We start from the raw sequence: 19,603 nt of genomic DNA on the forward strand, positions 1-19,603 counted from the left end.
GTTTTTTCCCTATTTAGGTAGAAATTTAGGTCAACTCGCACACAGCCTAAGTAAAAAATTAGGCTTTTTGGCCAATTTGCTGTTTAAGTGCAAGTAAAAAATTTTACTCCACTTTATTAAACAAGTATCAAGAAACAAACAGTCATGTATCTATACATATGCACGTAAAAACAAAACAAAATTTACATGATTGAACTTAATGCTGTTTTACACTAAATGTAATAAAACTGTACTATTCTTCACTGGTATAATTGTCATGATAAATTTTTGGTTATAAACATAAAGAGTATGTAGCGGCAATGAAGTCAGTATCTTCTTTTTTGTTTACTGTATTTTCTCATTTCTCCATTATTCGTAAACTCTCCAATGTGTAACTAAAAATAACTCGATACACATTGGAGAGTTTAAGAATAATGGGAAAAATAAAAAAATCAGTAAACAAAAAAGAAGATACTGATTTTATTGTCGCTACATACCTTTTATGTTTATAACCAAAAGTTTAGTATGACAATGATTCCAGTGAAGAATGGTACAGATTTATGACATTTAGTGTAAAATAGCATTAATTTCAATTCTGTAAATTTTGTTTTATGTTTGTTGATACTTGTTTAATAATCGTATGTATATATTTTTTTTGAAAATAAATAGATCAACCCTGAGGAAGCCTAGCGAAAAGTAGGGTACAACAAGTTGAGTTAACTTTTTTACTTGCACTTAAAGAGAAAATTGGTCAAAAAGCCTAATATTTTACTTCAATTATAGAAATATTGCAGGTTTCCTCAAACAAGGCGATGTTTTCAAACTTCGTAGATTATTCCAGAAATAGTTATCGTATAACCTGTTGTTTAAAATTAAAGTTTCCATCTACATGGCGCAGAAATTGTTTAAATAATCAATTGTTTATAAAAAAAATTTATTAAAAACCAACCACAAAAACAATTTTTGTAAAAAAAATAATTTTACTCTGGACTTGAATGTCTGTTGAATCTTGAAAATTGTCTCATATGGACGCTTATTTTCGGATAAAAAATAAATTTTCCAAAAAAATTAATTTTTTTTTTAAATTACAAAAAAGCTGTGCAGAATGTCGCAACGAAATTTATACAGTATTCTTCTCGACCACAGAACTCGGCGCTGACCAAACATCATCCCAAAATATTGACTTTCGTAAATCCAGGGCTCACTTGAGAAAGACTTACCCTGCATAGTGAGAATGTTTATAACAGTGCTACAAGAATTTCGTATGTACATGGGCAAGGCGAAAAAAGTTTCAAATGTCATGCCTGAAGTCCTTTATATTTACAAATGCAACATCTTGTCATCATAAGATTGCGTTGAATGCACCCTTATGAAAAAGTTCATTCTGACGCGGCCATTATGCACATGCAAGAACAATTTTATTAAAAGGTAGCCTATACAACATTTTTCAGTACAGAGAACTGATTTTAAGTTTAAGATAAAACGGGTTTATCTAACAACTAAGAGGAGTCTGTTTTATTGAACTACTTATCAATTAACATAAATTTACAAAAGGTGATGTAAAATTATATCATTTAATTCCAGTTATTCCAACCATCTGCATTTGAAGAAAAATAATCTTTTTATATGGCCAATTTCAAATTCGATATTCAAAGCATTTTTACTGAGCCGATTGTGAGGGTTTCATCAAATTTACTGCCACATACGTTTCGGGGGGATAGAAGACGAGCCTTGTAAGTACATTCTTTAAAAAAGTACTTTATAACCAACAAAGCATAAACACAAATCGCAAAAAAAAAAAATGAGGTGAAAGTTTGCTTAAAGATTTCAGCACCTAAATTTAACAGAACATAGAAAGCAACCCTGTTAAATCAAGGAATGTTTATGTTTTTATAGACACCTTGTACTTGTACACAGGCTATTATAACTCGAAAAGGATAACTGCGGCTTGTAATCGGATAGAGAAATCGAGATAGATATAGACTTCCTTATTTCAAAACTATCAGCATCGAAAAAGAACTTAATTGAGCCATGCCCGTCTGTCCGTTAACATGACGACTTGTGCAAAAATTGAGATATTATTTTTATTATTAGGCCTGGAAGCACTGCGACCTTTGCGTAGATCTATTGTGCATGACCTTTCAGGCTATTTCTGTATGTGAAGGCTTTTGATGTATCTAAGTACCTCTTCAGAGCGACGTATTCACACAGAATGTGAACCGGCGTCTCATCCTTCAGCTCACAGATATGACAAATTTGAATATCGGATAGATTTAACTACTTAGGTGATATCGTAGACCACAGAGTCCCGTATAGTACACAGCGAGAGTTCGTTAGATTAATGAGTTTGGCTGATATTTTCGTTGCTGGAAGCATAAACAGTTCGGTCTGTCTGCCCTGTACAGTCAATCCAGTGACGTCCGAATTGTTTTAATTCCCAGTTACTTATGGTTTTCCTGGTGTGTGCTTTTGTGAGTCCACAAATGATGAGCCTCTCCGTAGACATTATTTACCGCAAACTTCTACTGCATGGATTTCTGCCTGAAATATGGTGGGGTAGCATCCCATTGATATCGATTTCTTGAAGTTCCACAGATTGCAGCTGCTGTTCTTCCGTCATCGAATTTCGATCTATCCGTGAACCAGACCTCTGAGTCAGGGTCATTATAAGGATTCCCTGTTTCCCAGTGGGTTCTGTGCACAATGGACATGTTTCCAAGCTTCAACTCCGAAATATTTTCTATTTTGAAGTCTTAGTGCGCCTGGTGTTGCCTCTTTCTTTATCAGAATAGGGAAGGGAGGTATTCCCACTAGAGGACTAAGTGTATCAGCAGGGGACGTTCTCATCGCACCCTTTATGCCAATGCAAACTAGTCGATGCAATTTGCTTAGTTTCGCTGTTGCCGTTCTTTGCGTGGCCTTCTGCCACCAAACTAGGGAAGCATAGGCGACTATTGATATTGAGATATCTTTAATGACTATAATGAGTGGGCGTCATATCTATAAGTTCAAAAAATGAAATGCGATAATGCATTACCAAAGACTGATAAAATGACGAAATTTGATGAGTAGGTTGAATTTATTGTTGTTGTCATTTTAGCTTTTTTCAAGCTAGATTTTGCTTTTTTCTCCGTTTAGTTTTAAAAACTGCGATTTAGCCTTAAGCTTTTTTTTAGATTTTTTCAGGTATTTTTATATTCAGTTGAGCAGAGCTCACAGAGTATATTAACTTTGATTGGGTAATGGTTGGTTGTACAGGTATAAAGGAATCGAGATAGATATAGACTTCCATATATCAAAATCATCAGTATCGAAAAAAATTTTATTGAGCCATGCCCGTCCGTCCGTCCGCCCGTCTGTCCGTTAACACAATAACTTGAGTAAATTTTGAGATATCTTGATAAAATTTGGTATGTAGGTTCCTGGGCACTCGTCTCAGATCGCTATTTAAAATGAACGAAATCGGACTATAACCACACCCACTTGAAAATTTCGAAAAACCGAAAAAGTGCGATAACTCATTACCAAAGACGGATAAAGCGATGAAACTTGGTAGGTGAGTTGAACTTATAACGCAGAATGGAAAATTAGTAAAATTTTTGACAATGGGCGTGGCACCCCCACTTTTAAAAGAAGGTAATTTAAAAGTTTTGCAAGCTGTAATTTGGCAGTCGTTAAAGATATCATGATGAAATTTGGCAGGAACGTTACTCCTATTACTATATGAATGCTTAATAAAAATTAGCAAAATCGGAGAACGACCACGCCAACTTAAAAAAAATTTTTTTTTAAAGTCAAATTTTAACAAAAACTTTTTAATCTCTTTACAGTATATTAGTAAATTATGTCAACATTCGACTCCAGTAATGATATGGCGCAATAAAGTACAAAAATAAAAGAAAATTTCAAAATGGGCGTGGCTCCGCCCTTTTTCATTTAATTTGTCTAGGATACTTTTTATGCCATAAGTCGAACAAAAATTTACCAATCCTTGTGAAATTTGGTAGGGGCTTAGATTCTAGGACGATAACTGTTTTCTGTGAAAAAGGGCGAAATCGGTTGAAACCACGCCCAGTTTTTATACACAGTCGACCGTCTGTCCTTCCGCTCGGCCGTTAACACGATAACTTGAGCAAAAATCGACACATCTTTACTAAACTCAGTTCACGTACTTATCTGAACTGACTTTGTATTGGTGTAAAAAATGGCCGAAATCCGACTATGACCACGCCCACTTTTTCGATATCGAAAGTTACGAAAAATGAAAAAAATGCCGCAATTCTATACCAAATACGAAAAAAGGGATGAAACATGGTAATTGGATTGGGTTATTGACGCAAAATATAACTATAGAAAAAAACTTTGCAAAATGAATGGGACACCTACCATATTAAGTATAAGAAAATGAAAAAGTTCTGAAGGGCGAAATCAAAAGCCCTTGGAATCTTGGCAGGAATACTGTTCGTGGTATTACATATATAAATAAATTAGCGGTACCCGACAGATGATGTTCTGGGTCACCCTGGTCCACATTTTGGTCAATATCTCGAAAACGCCTTCACATATACAACGACCACCACTTCCTTTTGAAATACTCATTAACACCTTTCATTTGATACCCATATCGTACAAACAAACTCTAGAGTCACCCCTGGTCCACCTTTATGACGATATCTCGAAAAGGCGTCCACCTATAGAACTAAGGCCCACTCCCTTTTAATATACTCATTAACGCCTTTCATTTGATACCCATATCGTACAAACAAATTCTAGAGTCACCCCTGGTCCACCTTTATGGCGATATCTCGAAAAGGCGTCCACCTATAGAACTAAGGCCCACTCCTTTTTAAAATACTCATTAAAACCTTTCGGTTGATACCCATATTGTACAAACGAATTCTAGAGTCACCCTGGTCCACCTTTATGGCGATATCTCGAAAAGGCGTCTGGTGACAATAGTTCTTTGAAATTGTTATTGGTCATTTTCCTAATTTGCGGTCCCACAAGAATCCCTTCCTTTATTTTTGCTTCTCAAATCTCTGGAAAGATTGTCTTCAAATGATGAAAAGCTTCGCCTTCTTTTTCCAAAGCCTTGACGAAGTTTTTGATACGGCCGAGCTTGATATGGAGCGGAGGTAGAATTATTTTTTCCTTCTTTGTAAGTGAGGAGTATTTTATGTTATCCACCCAACTTGAAACCCGACTCGTTCTGGCCAATCCTTTATGATGTAGTGGTCTTGACGAGCTCGGCTATCCTATTTGCATAGAAAGCAACTGTATTTTGTGTATCCACTTTGTAGATCACATAGCATTCCAACGACTTTAAGATCGGCACATATTTTCCAATCATGTTCTTCGTATTTGATTAATTTGAGCAAATTTTGCATTATCTCATACGTTTCCTTCGTATTTACTGCATTCGCGATCGGGGTAGATGGCTTTTGGTTGCCAATATGCAATAATACGGCCTTTAAACTTAAGTTATTGCCGTCTATGAACAATCGCCACTCTTTTGAATCATATGGTTCAACAAACTGTTTGAATAGACCAGCAATGTCTTTGCAGTAACAAACACTGTCCTCCTTCGTATAGTACTTGCAAAATTGTTCGTGACGAGTTCTATAATATGTTACCTTAACATCGGATGAAACAAATTTAAATTGTTGCATACGAGAGGCGTGTAGTTCGGCCTTTTCCTTTGACAATTCCAAATCCCGTATCCAATCATTGAGTTGTGCTTGTGACAAAGAGTTTCTTTCGTTTTTCGTTTGAAATCCAGTACAACATGATACCGCGTAATCAGATACTGCTGTTGACAATGAAACTTGAGCCGGAACTAAAGTTAATTTTGATTCTGGCAATGTAACTTCCGCTGAATTTAGTTCTGGTAATGACACTGTAGATACGCTCGCATAGGTTACTTTTCTTGACTTGCCAACCCTAAGTACTTTTGTAGTACAAATATAGCAGTCCGTTGAATGACAAGTTGGCTCCCTCCACTTTATTGGTGTAATAAATTTCATATGTCGCCTAAATAGGTAGTTTCAGAAATTAGTAAGCTATGCATTAAAAGGGAGCAAATTCCTAATTTTTACAACGCACCTTTTTGTTCCGGTTTCCAAAAAAATCAATTCCACTCGACATGTGGTGCACACAGTATTCGGTGTCCATGGTTTTTAGGCTCAATTCCAAAATATTTATAAAATGTAACTTTCAAAGGATTTGAAAACACACGTCGCATCCTTTTAACGATAAATTGACCGCAGATGAAACAGAACACATCTGGATCATTTGTACACAGAAACTGTCGCGCCCTTTTATTCATATTATATTTTTAAGTAAATGACGGGTTATAAACTGAAAAAGTATGCATCCGGCGAGCTTTGCAGATATTATGAAGGAACAAGGCGCATGTACTATTATTTATACTTAGATCAAGTAAAAATTCAAACCTACCTAGACAAAAAGGTTCCCTAGTTCTACAAAGAAAACACTACCTGCCATAAAAATATGCTCTTGCTTGAAATGTACCTGGGTTTGATAAAACGACACTAATATATAATAATAACCCTTCGAAAATCTACCTTCTAACTAACTGATATACGAATACTAACACATATGTACCAGTAGGGTACTAAAGTATTAAATGGATATATTTACTTGAATGCTTATAACTTTTGTATTATTCCATCGATTTTGTTGAATGAAAGCTTATTTTTTTGTAATAAAACAGAGCTTAGAGAGAAAAAAATCTGCAAAAAAATAAAAAGTTTTCGAGATCCTTCCTCGCAAAGTACACATTTTTTTATATTTAAAAAAAAAAAAATTGAAAAAATCCGTAATGATTGTCCGTTATCTTTGAATCTGCAGGGCCTAACAAAAAGTGTTGTATGCACAGTTTATAGCAAATTTTATTGCCTTTTAAAAGCTTCAAACCGTTTTGGATTTTTTTTTTCGAAAAAACTGTAATTCGTAAATATCTCAAAAACGTTACCATAGAATTAAAAATAACCAGGGGGTGATTTTACATAGGAATATGGCGTCTCTGGTGCAGAAAAAAAAAATGGTCTGTGATCCAGTGTAATTAGGGATTATTCTCTTATAATTTCGGAACATTTTGAGAAGAGCTCATCATTTGTAACAAGCGATATTGGCGAGCTAGTCGTTTGAGATCGATTGCGACACTTTCATCGAGTCAGCGGTTTGTTATTGGATTGTTATTGTCGAGTCCCCGGCTTGTTATTATCGATGTATTATTGACTTGATTAACTGTTTTCGGCATGTGTTTGGTAACGTTAAATAATTTACAAAGTCTAAAGCGGACGATGCGAAAATACAAAAAATATGCACCAAATATGTAAATATGCAGAAAGTATGCAAATATGTAAAACACATCAGAGGAATATATTAGTCGTTCTGACACATAAGGAGTTTGTAACTTAGTGTCAAACAAAAATATGCATTTGCATACGAATCCGACCTCTGGTTATAACAAGCGATATCATTCAACTAATGAACAATTCAAATATTTATTCTCATTGATCAGATCATGAAGAACGCTGTGCAATTGAAATATTTTAAGACTTATTTATGTATACGGGTAATTCCTGGATTCCTGCATTTAAACCTGCATAAAAAGGAGGCATAAATTGCACGGAAGTTTCACATTCCTTAAACGAGAGGCTGAAGGTGAAAGAAGACCCTGTAAGGTAACCCTACGGTAAGTGTTGCGTGACCATAAGGTCAAGCAATACGTATGGAACATTCACAGTGAGGGTTACCTCACATAATGTCAAAGTGAATGACGCCAGATTTTTACGCGCATTCAACTCGGGCAGTCATCTAAATTTTCGCTAAGTAATATCGTGTACGCATAAAATATAAGAAATACAGCGGCTCACCTATAAATTTGTGTGACACAAATAAAACCAACATTATTGTAAAAGTTCGAGTGTTTTATTTTAATTGCGGTGATCAAAGATTTCAACAGTCGTGAAATACAGTGCGCGCATGCAAACGAGTGCATACCTGCATATCAATCTGCACGATTCTATACTGTCTGAGACACATGGAGACCATTTTGGCCACGCCGGAATCGGTCTCGCCACATGGCGACCGTGACCATGCCTGCAGAAAAATGGTGGCTCCGGGGACCTGGAATAATTCCCTGCAGCACAAAATTAAAAGACATTTACAAATTTGCTAAAAACTGAGTGCGTGGTGGTTGTGATGCGGTGGTGGTTGAAAAAAAAAAGTACATACATACAAAAAAAATTTTACATAAAATGATATAAATTACACAAAGCTGATTGCAACAAATTCAAAAAATTACATGAAGTAATCTATAATTTAAAACTACAAAATCTAACTACAAAAATTACAAAATTTCAAAAAAAAAACATTAAAAATTTCAAAAAAAAATTACAAAATTTCAAAAACTACAAACGAAAAAATATGTAAATTTCAAAAACTACAAAAAAAATCTAAAAATTTCAAAAACTACAAAAAAATTTAAAAATTTCAAAAACTACAAAAAAAATTTTAAAAATTTCAAAAACTCCAAAAAAATTTAAAAATTTCAAAAATTACAAAAAAAAAATTTAAAATATCAAAAACTACAAAAAAAAAAAAAAATCATAAAATTTCAAATACTACAAAAAAAATTTTTTTATAAAATTTCATAAACTACAAGAAAAAGGTACATCCTAAATGGCAAAATATACTTTTTAGAACTTCGTATATACATACATTTAAAAATTAATTTGAACTTGAACCAAAGTTACGTGTGGAATTGTGGTGGTACATACATACATATATGTAAAAAGTTTTTGGAAGCTGCTGTACCATACCATAACGTTGATACATAAGCACAACCACCCGCTACGTTTTAATACGCAGTACCGTTAGTAGCAGTAAAATCATGCTATACATAACAAAAGTAAGAAGAAAAAACCAGTCGGCGACAGCATCACTTGGACGGCAACATCTACATCGGCAAGAAGCGGAAAAATACCAACAACACATACACCAGCAAGCAGAAAAGACAAAAAGCGGTACAGTAGAGTAGATTAGAACATACGTACATATCTAATATTTAATTTCTGTGTATAAGTAGACACTTTGCTTCTGTATGTAATCTTTTTCAATACCTGTATACTATGCATGTAGCAAATCAACTTGACACTTTTGCCTTTTTACATATGTACTTTTCTCTAAACATTTGTATACTATGCATGTAGCAACAAAAATTGACACTTTGTTTCTAAACATTTGTATACTGCGCATGTAGCAACACATTTTTCTTCTCACAATTTAACCAAATATTTAATATAAACATTTAAATATCGAAAACTTTTTGAATGTACATTAAAAATAATTTTAAATATACGGCCACCACATGCAAATTATCACGCATATATTACTATATTCTTTCTTTTTCAAACATTAACATGGAACTTGAATTTTTTTATTTTAAATGCGGAACACTGCTTCGTAATAAATACAATCGGAAAAATGTTTTTTTCAAATTTACACATTTTTTTAAAACCCTTTTGAAACGCAAATTATACATCAATTCTATATGTATAATACCAAAAATATCAAACCTTTTCGCCAAAAGTTTGCGATAATTATTCGAAGCTAATCAATTTTGAAATCTCTCATTGACTTCAAATATCAATATAGACAGGTTACAGTCACATAATGGTAATGGTGAAAATTTATTTTATCGGTGGAAGCTTAATTTCCCTTTTTCCAATTATTTCTTCGGAAATTGAACATAGTGAATATCATAAACATTTACACATTTTTTTGCAACAAATACAGTGCCATTCAATAGTTAACAATTCCTTCGAAGCATCACACGAATACAGTGTATTCCAAATATTTCAACATATCTTACATTTGCGACTCTTTTCAAACTGTGTATTATATACAGTGTCTTTCAAATACTCCAACAGTTTCTTTCCTCTTGGCATTATTAAACGAATACAGTGCGGTTAAAATATTTCAACATTCACTTGCATTTACAAAATAAGTCTTAAATACAGTGCCTTTGAATATGCGAATCTTTACCATTTACCAATTAACTCATCGATTTTGAATATTTCGAATATTCTCTGATTTCACAAAAAAATTTTTTTTTTTTTTTTTTTCTTTTTAAATTGCATACCACAATTACACAGTGAATGAATAGTTTTAAATTAATTTTTGTATAAACAGTGCCTACAGCATTAATCTTAACATTTTTCCGAATTTTTTTTTTTTTTTCATGAAACATTTTTTTCTGCCACGGAGGTAAACATTTTCAATAAATGTAATAAAGTTTTCAGATGTCAGTTGTCAAATGTCAGATTTTGATTCCAATTTCAAAAATTTACGCTCTAATTTCACTAAAATTACTAAACGAGTTTTAAATAACCGATCTATCTCAGCGAAAAAATCAATAGAATATGAAGATGCTTTAATTAAAAGCTATAACCAAATAATAATACAAGTAAATTCATATTTTGAAAATCGAGATAAGCCTAGTTCAATAATCGAAAGTTTGTCAAAGTGCAGAGAACAACTCACTAAATGTTTTTCTAGAATTAACTGCAATATAAAAATACCCAAAGATCTTTCTGAATTAATACAAGAAAGCGAATCAAGTTCTGATTTTGACACTGAGGAAGAATTATCTGACGCATCGACAACTTCAGCATACAAAGCTAGTATTATTAAAAAAAGTCACGTATCTTTTCTTGAGGATTTCCCTGGATTTTCCAATACACTCCACAATAATAATTTAGACACAATTAGCGAAGAACAACCAACAATGGCGACTTCAGAGCAAAAGAAAACGTTTATTACTATGTGTGCATCCATAATTAGAGAAAACTACAGCGGCGATCCGCTTTCACTTGCATCCTTTATAGATAAAATAGTTTTGATAGAAGATTTGATGGAAGAAAATTTGACAAATACTTTCATTTCGTTTATAAAATCCAAGTTAGAAGGGAAAGCGCGTGAGGCAATTCCAAATGAAGTAACAACAATTCAACAAATAAAAGATGCATTAAAAGGTAGAATAAAACCTGACAACTCAAAAGTTGTTGCAGGAAAAATTGCATCGTTAAAAGTTTTTAATAATAATCATACTGAATTTGCCAAACGTGTTGAGGAACTTTCCGATGCTTTAGAACGATCATTAGTTATAGAAGGAATGACTCAGGAAAAAGCGCACGAAATGGCAGTCGAACAAACCGTCAACGTTTGTCGGCTTAACACTCGCTCAGACCTACTAAAATCAATTTTAGCGTCAACTACGTTTACTGATTCTAAGGATGTAGTTGCGAAAATGATCGTAGAACAAAATAACCAAACAAGTGAAAGGCAGGTACTAGCGTTTAGATCACGTTATAACAGGCAAAATAATAGTTTTCGAGGTAACTTCAGGTCAAATCAATATAATAGGAACAACTTTTCGAGGTACAACAACAATTTTAACAGAAACAACAATAGCAATTATAGGCATAATAACAACAATAATTATGGCTCGCGAAATAATGGTAATTTTCGAAATAACAATAGCAGGCCCGTAAACAGAAACAACAGCAATAACAACAGTAACAACAACAATCGACGTTCAAATACTACAAATAACGCTAGTGTACGCACTTTAAACGCCAACGGCCCTCAGGAGCGAACACTGGGGGACCAGAATCTGAATTAAATAACGTTTTTCAAAATAAATCAATTTATTGTTTAAACCTGAACTACTCAGATTTTATCGAACTGAATTGCAATGACTCTTTTAAAACATGCACTTTCTTAGTAGATACACAGGCTGATATATCAATTATAAAACTTTCAAGTTTAAAACAAAATGTTTCTATAAATAACAACAATATTATAAATATAACGGGTGTTACGACAGATACAGTTTCAACATTGGGTACCATTAAAACAGAACTTTTTTATTCAAATTTTTCAATTCCACATACTTTAAATGTAGTAGATGACAAATTCAACATACCGTCAGATGGTATTTTAGGCAAAGACTTTTTGAAAAAATACAATTGCATCATAGACTATGCAAACGAGAGCATAACAATTGGCATTGGCAAAAATATTCATAAAATTTCAATTTTACATAATACAACCGATAATACATTGATAATTCCTCCTAGATGCGAAGTTTATCGCTTATTTAAGCTGAAAAAATCTAAACATCCAGTTTTTATAGACGCACAGGAAATTTGTAGTGGTGTGTTCACCGCAAAGTGTATTGTTGACACTAACAATCCGATAATAAAGGTATTAAACGTCACTGACGAGGTAAAATACGTAAGAAATTGTAACATACTTACGGATGAAATCACCAACTACAACGTGTATAAAATCAATGATCTTTCAAAAGATTCGAAAAGGTCAGAGGAATTAAAATCAATTTTAGAAAAACAAATGCCAAACTATGCCAAACCAAAACTTCTCGATTTATGTCTAAAATATGATGATATTTTTGCACTAAAGACCGATCGTATGACACTTAACAACTTTTATGAACAGAAATTACGATTGACAGATACAAATCCTGTTTACATAAAAAACTACCGTTTACCATATTGTCAGAGAGAGGAAATTAATAAACAAGTTGATAATTTATTGCAAAACGATCTTATAGAACACAGCTATTCCAACTATAATAGTCCATTGATACTTGTGCCAAAGAAAAACCCAAATGGACAGAAATCCTACAGGATGTGTGTTGACTTTAGAGCCGTAAACAAAAAATTGATAGCAGACAAATTCCCACTTGCACGAATAGACGATATTCTTGATAATCTAGGCAGAGCCAAATATTTTTCTACATTGGATCTGTATTCAGGTTTTCATCAAATCCCATTAAATAAAGATTCTAGAGACATCACTTCATTCAGCACTGATCGTGGTGCTTTTCGATGGAAAGTTTTACCATTCGGCTTAAACGTAGCTCCGAACTCATTCTCAAGAATGATGTCAATTGCCTTTTCAGGAATTTCTCCAAACCAAGCCTTTTTATATGTCGATGATCTTATAGTCATTGGGTGTAGCGAAGCTCACCATCTTAAAAATTTAGAACAAGTCTTTCAAACATGCAAAAAATTTAATTTGCGTCTCAATCCCGAAAAATGCAACTTCATGCGTTCAGAAGTCACTTTCCTAGGACACAAATGTTCGTCAAAAGGTCTACTTCCAGACGATTCCAAAATAATTGCAATAAAGAAATATCCGAAACCTTCCGATAAAGATGCAGTAAGACGATTCGTGGCATTCGCCAATTATTACAGAAGGTTTATACCAAATTTTGCTTCCATAGCAGCACCTTTAAATAAACTTAGCAGGAAAAGAGTAGAATTTAAATGGGATCAATCATGTGATATAGCATTTGAAAAACTCCGAAAATCTTTAATTTCTCCTCAAATTCTCCAATACCCAGACTTCAAAAAGGAATTTATAATTACTGTCGACGCTTCAAAAATTGGTTATGGTGCCATTTTAAGTCAAAATAAAGATGGCATTGACTTACCAATTTGTTTCGCGTCCAAATCATTTAATAATTCAGAACAAAAGAAATCAATAATTGAGTTAGAGCTTTTAGCTATATTTTTTGCAATAAAACAGTTCAGACCATACATATATGGCACACACTTTACAGTCAAGTCCGATCATCGTCCATTAGTTTACTTGTTCAATATGAAAGATCCCTCTTCAAAACTTTCACGTATCAGACTTGAACTGGCAGAGTACAACTTCACTATTGAATACATAAAAGGTAAAACGAACGTAGGAGCAGATGCACTCTCTCGCATCACAATAGAAGAAATAAAAAATTCAGGAACATCAATTTTAGCAGTACAGACAAGATCACAGACAAAACAAAAACAATTAATGCAACAAGAAATACTCAAAGAAGAAGAAGTAAAAGAAAACATAAAATTACAAGTTTATGATAATTTTTCAAACAAATTTTCAAAGAAAATACCCAGAGTAAAATCCCAAATAAGTTATGATAAAAGTGGTAAAATTACGAATTTTGAATTAAATGCGCATCTAAAACACAAAAAGATTGAGTTAATTAAGGTTGCGTGTGCTAACAAAATAATACATTTAGATGAATTACTTTTGAAGCTACAAAAAGAAGCTGGCAAGCGCAATATTAATATAATTGAATTGCAAAAAAATGATAATCTTTTTAAATATTTTTCGATATCAGATCTGAAAACCACTGGGAATAAAATTTTAAAACACTTAGAAATCGTCCTAACCGAACCCGTAGAAACTGTGACAGACGAAGACAAAAAACAACAATTAATAACAATTTACCATACCGACCCAATTTTAGGAGGACATTTCGGTAGCAAAAAAGTTTATGCAAAACTCAGAACCAAATATTATTGGAAAGGCATGACGCGCGATATAGCGAAATTTGTTAAAAACTGCGAAAAATGTCTTTTGAATAAGGTTAAGCCAAAAACAAAAGAAAATTTAGTCCTAACCGAAACACCATGTAAGCCATTCGACTTTGTTGTCATTGACACTATAGGACCTCTACCTCAATCCGATAATGGTAACAAGTTCGCTGTCACCATTATATGCGATCTCAGCAAATACTTAGTAACGATTGCGATACCTGACAAAAGTGCAAAAACGGTCGCATCAGCTATTTTTGAAAATTTCATACTAATATATGGCATTATGAAAACGATTAAAACCGATTTAGGTACCGAATACAAAAATGAAATTTTTTCAGAGTTAACAAAACTATTAAAAATAGAACATAAATTTTCCACAGCGTACCATCATGAAACTCTTGGCACAGTAGAGCGAAATCACAGAGTTTTCAATGAATATTTAAGATCTTTTCTAAATCCCAATTTTTCCGACTGGGATGTTTACTTGAAATATTTCACTTTTCTTCATAACACAACAACAAACACAGTATTCGATAATAAATTCTCACCATATGAATTAGTCTTTGGCAAAGCAGCTAATTTACCAAAAGAACTGCAAACCGATCAAATAGACCCGATTTATAACATAGAAAACTATTCGAAAGAAGTTAAATTTCGTTTTCAAAAAACTCACGAATTAGCGAATAAAACAGTTACAGAACACAAATTAAAAAATCAAACCGGATATAACAAAAGTTCACAACCAATATCTGTCAAGGTATTTGACAAGGTATTGCTTGAAAAAGAACCCCGCGACAAGCATAGTAGTATCTATATTGGTCCGTATACCGTAATAGGTATTGACGGCGTAAACGTCACGTTAATTGATGACGAAACGAAAAAGAAAAAAATAGTACATAAAAATAGAATAAGAAAAATTAATTAAATTAAATTTTTAAATTCAAGATTATTTAAAGTTAATCTCTATCGTTAAATTAGAAATAAAATGTTTTTCTTCCAAACCTGGAAAAAAAAAGACAATGAAATCAAATAAATTTAAGCAATCATTAAAAATTAAGAACTGAATGTATACAGTAGAATTAAAACACAAAAAAAAATTTTGTTTTCTAATTATAAAAACTAAATTTAAATTCTACTTTAGAACTAGACTTTACAACTTAATTCTTAATTTATACCTAAACATAGATGTAGATTTAAACTTAGTTTAACAGTCTTAAACTTTTAAAGTTAATTACATCGCTTTTGGGACAGAAGAATTTGGCCAATTCTTCTTTTCCAAAGGGGAATGATGTAAGGTAACCCTACGGTAAGTGTTGCGTGACCATAAGGTCAAGCAATACGTATGGAACATTCACAGTGAGGGTTACCTCACATAATGTCAAAGTGAATGACGCCAGATTTTTACGCGCATTCAACTCGGGCAGTCATCTAAATTTTCGCTAAGTAATATCGTGTACGCATAAAATATAAGAAATACAGCGGCTCACCTATAAATTTGTGTGACACAAATAAAACCAACATTATTGTAAAAGTTCGAGTGTTTTATTTTAATTGCGGTGATCAAAGATTTCAACAGTCGTGAAATACAGTGCGTGCATGCAAACGAGTGCATACCTGCATATCAATCTGCACGATTCTATACTGTCTGAGACACATGGAGACCATTTTGGCCACGCCGGAATCGGTCTCGCCACAACCCTCTGAAATATCTTTTTATAAAGCTGGCTATAACCTAAGGTACGGTAATGGACGTGACGTTCTGGACGCGGAAATTTTTCCTAAATGAATAACACTATATGACATGGAAATTATATTCTTTACGGACATGCCTCAAATTTTAGGAAATATCTGAGAAACAGTATAAAATAAACCAAAAATTTGAGTTTTTGCATATTGAGCAGGGGTGTTCGAATATTCGAAGCGAATCGATTAGAACTATTCGATTCGAGATTCAATCCGAGTATCCGAATAATTCGAATAGTTCAAATAATTTAAATAAATACATGCTTTTTACATTGTTGGTTAAAATTTTTCTGATTGACATTGCATCAAACACGTGAGATGATTGATTCTTGGTTAAAAAATGATTAATTTTATATAATTAGTAGCTCTAATTGACTTCATTAACTTTTCCAATTGAGGTCGACTAATATAAAGTGTGGAATGCTCACATCCACTTTTTGCATATAAATTAGACTCCATTAACTTTTCTCAATGAGGTGGATTAATATAATCGAATGTATTAATTGACACGTGAAAAGATTTCTATCTTAGAGTAATAATATTTTATAAATAGTACAGTTCTTGACTTAAGTGTAATAAATATCGCCCGTGGTCGAAATTCGACCAACTTGTATTTTTTTCAACTCACTCTATGCATTCAGTCCATTAATGCGTTAAAAGTTGAGCAGTGAGTGGACAAATAGCATACATGGAAGGCAAAGCATACGATAGAAAGTTAAATAAACAATACGATAAAATGAAATAAAATAAGTTGAATTAAAAAATATTAAATAAAATAAAATAAAAGGAATTAAAATAAAATAACATAAAATAAATAAAACGCTAAAAAATATAAGAAATTTAAACAAAATACTAAATAATATAAAAAAGTTAAATATAATCAAATAAAGAGAAAAATTGCACTGGTTATTAGGACATGTTTATGAATTTCACTTCTTCATCAGCTAGCTTCTCGGGAGCTGAGTATTGAACTCGAATCTCTACCATTCATGTTGTTGTTGTTGTTGTAGCAGTGCTTCGCCCCATCCAATAGGTGCGACCGATCACAAATTGTCATTAATATCCTCTAACGGAAGTCCAAGGAAACTTGCTGTTTCAACAGGGGTGGACCATAATGTGAGGGGTGTTAGAGGCGTTGGTTCCACATTACAATTAAAGAGATGGTTGGTGTCATGTGGGGACACATTGCAAGCAGGGAATACATTTTGTATGTCGGGGTTGATCCTGGATAGGTAAGAGTTTAACCTGTTACAGTATCCAGATCGAAGTTGAGCTAGAGTGACTCGCGTTTCCCTGGGGAGTGTGCGTTCCTCTTCCGCAAGTTTTGGGTACTGTTCTTTGAGTACTGGATTCACCGGGCAATTCCTGGCACAAAGGTCCGACGCCTGTTTGTGGAGTTCACGGAGGACCTGCTTATGTCTTTTTGCTTCATACGGCTGAGTTCTCAGGTGCCGTATTTCCTTATAATGCTTACGGATATGACTCCTTAAGCCCCTGGGCGGTGTTGGCTCATCAATCAGATGTCTGTTGGGATGCCCAGGTTTCTGGGTATTCAATAGGAACTGTTTGGTTAACATTCCATTTCTCTCCATGATGGGGAGTATTCTCGCCTCATTATGTAGATGGTGTTGCGGTGACATAAGAACACAACCCGTGGCGGTTCTGAGGGCAGTATTTTGGAAGGCCCGTAGCTTCTTCCAGGGATTAGTTTTTGGCTTGGCGACCATATAGGGGACGCGTAGCATGCAATAGGCTGGCCAATTGCTTTGTAAGTGGTAACGAGGGTTTCTTTTTCTTTTCCCCAAGTACTGCCAGCAAGATCAAACGTCACTCCCAAGATTTTGGAGTGTGGGGCAGTCGGCAGCGTAGTGCTATCGACGTGGATGTTCAAAATGGTTAAATGGACATTTGGGACGTCCATGTTGTAAATAAGGTCGCGGAGGATTTAGTCAGTGATAATGCTAGGTTTCGCGAGGCGAAAAAACTGGAGAGATCAGCCGTTTATTCTGTTGCAAAGCTCATCGATCTGTGGGCCTGGGCATGTGGCCATTATTGTGCAGTCATTGGCGTAGGAAACGATAGTAACTCCTTCTGGTAGCGAAGGTAGCTTTGATATGTAGAAGTTAAACAAAAGTGGGGTTAGGACACCACCCTGTGGCACCCCTTGCTTAATTCTTCTTGGTTTTGATGTTTCGTTTCTAAATTGCACCGATACCTGCCGACCACCCAGACAATTTGCGGTCCACCTTTTAAGACATGGGGGAAGGGTAGACCCTTCCAGGTTTTGCAGTAACGTGCCATAGTTGACCGAATCAAAAGATTTTGATGGGTCTAGCGCAACGGGTGCTAATGGCATCTGGGTGCTAATGGCATTTAGCGCGGTGGTGGTGCTATGGAGTTTTCTGAAACCATGCTGATTTGCTTTGAAGTAGGGGATCAAAATGGCTTCAAGCATCTTGACTACGGGCGATAGGAGATATATCGGGCGATATGACTCTCCTATGTTAGCTGGTTTCCCAGGCTTTAGTAGCGGGACCACCTTGGCCATTTTCCATTTTTCGGGAATGACGATGGTGCACCGAGACAGGTTGAAGACAGGCGCTTAATATTTGGAACCCTCTTTCCCTAGGCTTTTAAGCATCGGCATGGCTATGCCGTCTGGGCGCACTGCTTTGGATGGTTTAGCATGACCGATGGCATCCTCTACCTCTTTGGCGGTGATGGTAATGGGAGACGCGCTGAATTTATGTTTATGTGCGTGTCTGTTTGCCCTCCTTCTATCTTTGTCGACTGTAGAATGCGTTATATATTGTCGGCCGAAAGCGCTCGCACATTTTTTCGCATCCGACAGCACTTCATCGCCAAAGGCGATGGAAATTTTGTCATTGTGCTTAGACGGATTCGATAGGGACTTTACGGTGGACCAAAGCTTACATATTCAGTATTGCAAACTGGTCTTTATTTAGGTTGCTTTGGGAGTAGTACAATTATACGTCACTTCACAACTAATAGCGTGTTCAAATCAAACTGATTAGTCATTCCTCAACTTGCGCAGCTTTTATACTATCGTATGCAACGTTCGCATATATCTCGTTCACCTTCTAGAATTGTTGTATCTTCTGCTTGGTAATTTTGGATATATGCGTGTATATGTGATTTGTGAGATATCTCTTCACTTCGAGCTGCTGGTTATGTGTGTGCATGTACTTCTCGTCGCCTTCCATGTATGTGTGTAAATGATTAAACTGATGTGTTGACCGAATCAATGTGTTCATGTTTGTTGTTGTGCCTTTATTTACTAACAGCTTAGTGTTGCTAAAATTCGCCACACTGCCCTCCACCTGAGTGGGATCGTCACGCACAGACACATTTTCTGATGTAAACGCTGCCAGCTTTTCCAAATGAACCACTTTCATTTTGTTTCGTGGTTTGCCAATGGTTTGTAT

The 19,603-nt window shown here is 34.5% G+C and overlaps 1 protein-coding gene across 17 annotated transcripts in view; it reads left to right on the forward strand.

The window, feature by feature from the left end:
• The window catches only part of LOC137253031 (alpha-tubulin N-acetyltransferase 1-like), a 783,286-nt gene that overhangs the window by 128,976 nt on the left and 634,707 nt on the right, over positions 1 to 19,603 (forward strand). For 9 of the 17 annotated variants that reach the window (XM_067789271.1, XM_067789269.1, XM_067789270.1 and 6 more), the window contains one exon: positions 1,564 to 1,712. The exons of 5 other annotated variants lie outside the window; for them this stretch is intronic. In XM_067789271.1, coding sequence (XP_067645372.1) covers positions 1,606 to 1,712 — 107 coding nt within the window. In that variant the 5' untranslated portion in view covers positions 1,564 to 1,605. Of the gene's footprint in view, positions 1 to 1,468; positions 1,488 to 1,563; positions 1,713 to 19,603 lie in introns of those variants that run through there. 3 more of the 17 variants (XM_067789273.1, XM_067789277.1, XM_067789278.1) reach the window with 3 other exon arrangements.

Source organism: Eurosta solidaginis, chromosome 5, assembly GCF_040869045.1.
Source record: "Eurosta solidaginis isolate ZX-2024a chromosome 5, ASM4086904v1, whole genome shotgun sequence".
Lineage (NCBI taxonomy): Eukaryota > Metazoa > Arthropoda > Insecta > Diptera > Tephritidae > Eurosta > Eurosta solidaginis.